This window comes from Coregonus lavaretus, assembly GCF_964263955.1.
Source record: "Coregonus lavaretus genome assembly, contig: HAP1_SCAFFOLD_497, whole genome shotgun sequence".
Lineage (NCBI taxonomy): Eukaryota > Metazoa > Chordata > Actinopteri > Salmoniformes > Salmonidae > Coregonus > Coregonus lavaretus.
This window is the reverse complement of record NW_028157881.1, coordinates 172,468-175,000: the sequence shown is the minus strand read 5'-3', so window position 1 is coordinate 175,000 and position 2,533 is coordinate 172,468. Positions and strand designations below refer to the sequence as shown.

The 2,533-nt window shown below is 54.8% G+C and overlaps 1 protein-coding gene across 1 annotated transcript; it reads left to right on the top strand.

Moving 5' to 3' along the window:
• Positions 1 to 201: 201 nt before the first annotated feature.
• On the top strand, positions 202 to 825 carry LOC311124783 (histone H1-like; the record flags this gene model as incomplete). The annotated part of the gene is made up of 1 exon (XM_084198881.1): positions 202 to 825. One exon carries the CDS (start codon positions 202 to 204, stop codon positions 823 to 825), a length of 624 nt encoding a protein of 207 aa, XP_084055007.1.
• Between the last annotated feature and the right edge of the window lie 1,708 nt (positions 826 to 2,533).

Here is a 2,533-nt window from a genome sequence, read left to right as displayed (position 1 = left end):
ACAGAAAACACAAGTGAAAGAGCATTTGGCCAGCCCAGAGAAGCCGAGCTGGTTGGCTTGAGTCTACATGGTTCTCATGTCGCGTTTAAGGCCAGCCCCCTGCTCGGTGTGGAGCTTCAATAGCGCAGAACAGCGTCTACAGCAAACTACTCCTCGCAGACCGTGTGTGTGTGTGTGTACCGGACCAAACGACAGACAGACATGGCAGAAGTCGCACCAGCACCCGCCGCCGCCGCGCCGGCAAAGGCACCCAAGAAGAAGGCAGCAGCCAAGGCCAAGAAAGCGGGACCCAGCGTAGGCGAGCTCATCGTCAAGGCTGTGACCGCTTCCAAGGAGAGGAGCGGCGTGTCCCTGGCCGCACTCAAGAAGACGCTGGCGGCAGGCGGCTACGACGTGGAGAAGAACAACTCCCGCGTCAAGATCGCAGTCAAGAGCCTCGTCACCAAGGGTACCCTGGTCCAGACCAAGGGCACCGGTGCATCCGGCTCCTTCAAGCTCAACAAGAAAGCCGTCGAGGCGAAGAAGCCCGCCAAGAAAGCCGCAGTCCCCAAAGTAAAGAAGGTGGCCGCCAAGAAGCCCGCCGCGGCGAAGAAGCCCAAGAAGGTAGCAGCCAAGAAGGCCGTCGCCGCAAAGAAGTCCCCCAAGAAGGCCAAGAAGCCCGCTACACCCAAAAAGGCCGCCAAGAGCCCCAAGAAGGTGAAGAAGCCCGCCGCAGCGGCCAAGAAGGCAGCCAAGAGCCCCAAGAAGGCTACAAAGGCAGCCAAGCCCAAAGCCGCCAAGCCCAAGGCAGCCAAGGCCAAGAAGGCAGCCCCCAAGAAGAAGTAAACCTATTACAAACAGTGTTCTACTCGATACATGTTGTACCACAAAAGGCTCTTTTAAGAGCCACCCACCTCTTTCCATAGAAAGCGCATTGATTTCCATGTACTACCTGTCGTGGAAAAGAAATTACGCACACTAGGCTACTTTTACGCACACAACATTGTCCCACTCTGGGTGTGTGCGAAGGGAGAGGCATATAATAGAGGGCCAAAATGGCTCAGAAATTCGACCTCACGAGTGCACCCTCACCAGCCATTTTTATATATGAGCCACTGGGCTATTCCCGTTCAGAGGCAGGCTGCTGTGATGTGTTACAAGTGCCATGTAATAACAATAACAATACTATAGTGGCTTCGAATTGAAACTCACGAGTGCACCCTCAACAGCCATTTTTATATATGAGCCACTGGGCTATTCCCGTTCAGAGGCAGGCTGCTGTGATGTGTTACAAGTGCCATGTAATAACAATAACAATACTATAGTGGCTTCGATTTCAAACTCAAGAGTGCACCCTCACCAGCTGTTTGTTTCCCATTTGGAGAGAAATAATGTGTGGATGTCATTTCGGACATTTTGGCGCTCACGCGAAATGACACAAAGTAACAAAGTCGGAGGGAAACAAAGTAGCCTCTCACTCGCTGCCTGTGGGTGGGAACCGGCTTAGGGCTGTCTGTCTGTCCATCTGTCTGTCCCTCGCTCCAATTGGATAAGGCCACACCGGCCCGGTGGCCAATCGTTGCCTCTTGTGGCGAGGTATATGTACGGCTCTCGAAGTGGCGAGCGGCTCATTCAGACTTTCTGTGACTTTCTCAAGCTACCAATATGAGCGGAAGAGGCAAAACCGGAGGCAAGGCCAGGGCGAAGGCAAAGACCCGTTCATCCCGTGCTGGCCTCCAGTTCCCCGTGGGCCGTGTGCACAGGCTGCTGCGCAAAGGCAACTACGCCGAGCGTGTGGGCGCTGGCGCACCAGTCTACCTGGCCGCCGTACTCGAGTACCTGACTGCTGAGATCCTGGAGTTGGCCGGCAACGCTGCCCGTGACAACAAGAAGACTCGTATCATCCCCCGTCACCTGCAACTGGCCGTCCGTAACGACGAGGAGCTGAACAAACTGCTCGGCGGTGTGACCATCGCTCAGGGTGGTGTGCTGCCCAACATCCAGGCAGTCCTACTCCCCAAGAAGACCGAGAAGGCAGTCAAAGCCAAGTAAATTCGCTACTGCGACTTCAACTTGACTACTCAACCCCCAAAGGCTCTTTTAAGAGCCAACCACCTAGCTCTCCAAAAGCGCAAAGTACCTTTCTATGACCGCAATACATTGAGTGGGTGTATACACAACTATTTCGACATTCTGTGCCCACATGAGGCCTTGCATGAACAACAACACCTACTTGGCCTCATTTGCCATAGCAGGCTAGCATTAGATGATACGTGCCTATAAGCTGTCACTCTTGACTTTGGCGACTATTATTGCGCGTAAAGGGCCGGCGGCGTCCTATTGCGCGCGCACCGGGAGTTTGAGTTTTGGAGAGGCCGGGCCTCCCGTCCAATGGCCAACGGAGGAGGCCTGCGAAACGGGCCAATCGGGGTGGTGGGGAGATGGTGTCCAATCAGCAGGCGCCACTGCCGGCTTTATAAACTTCACATAGGCATTTCGAGGCTATACTCCCGACTGTCAGAGCAGCGCCATGGCCAGAACCAAGCAAACCGCT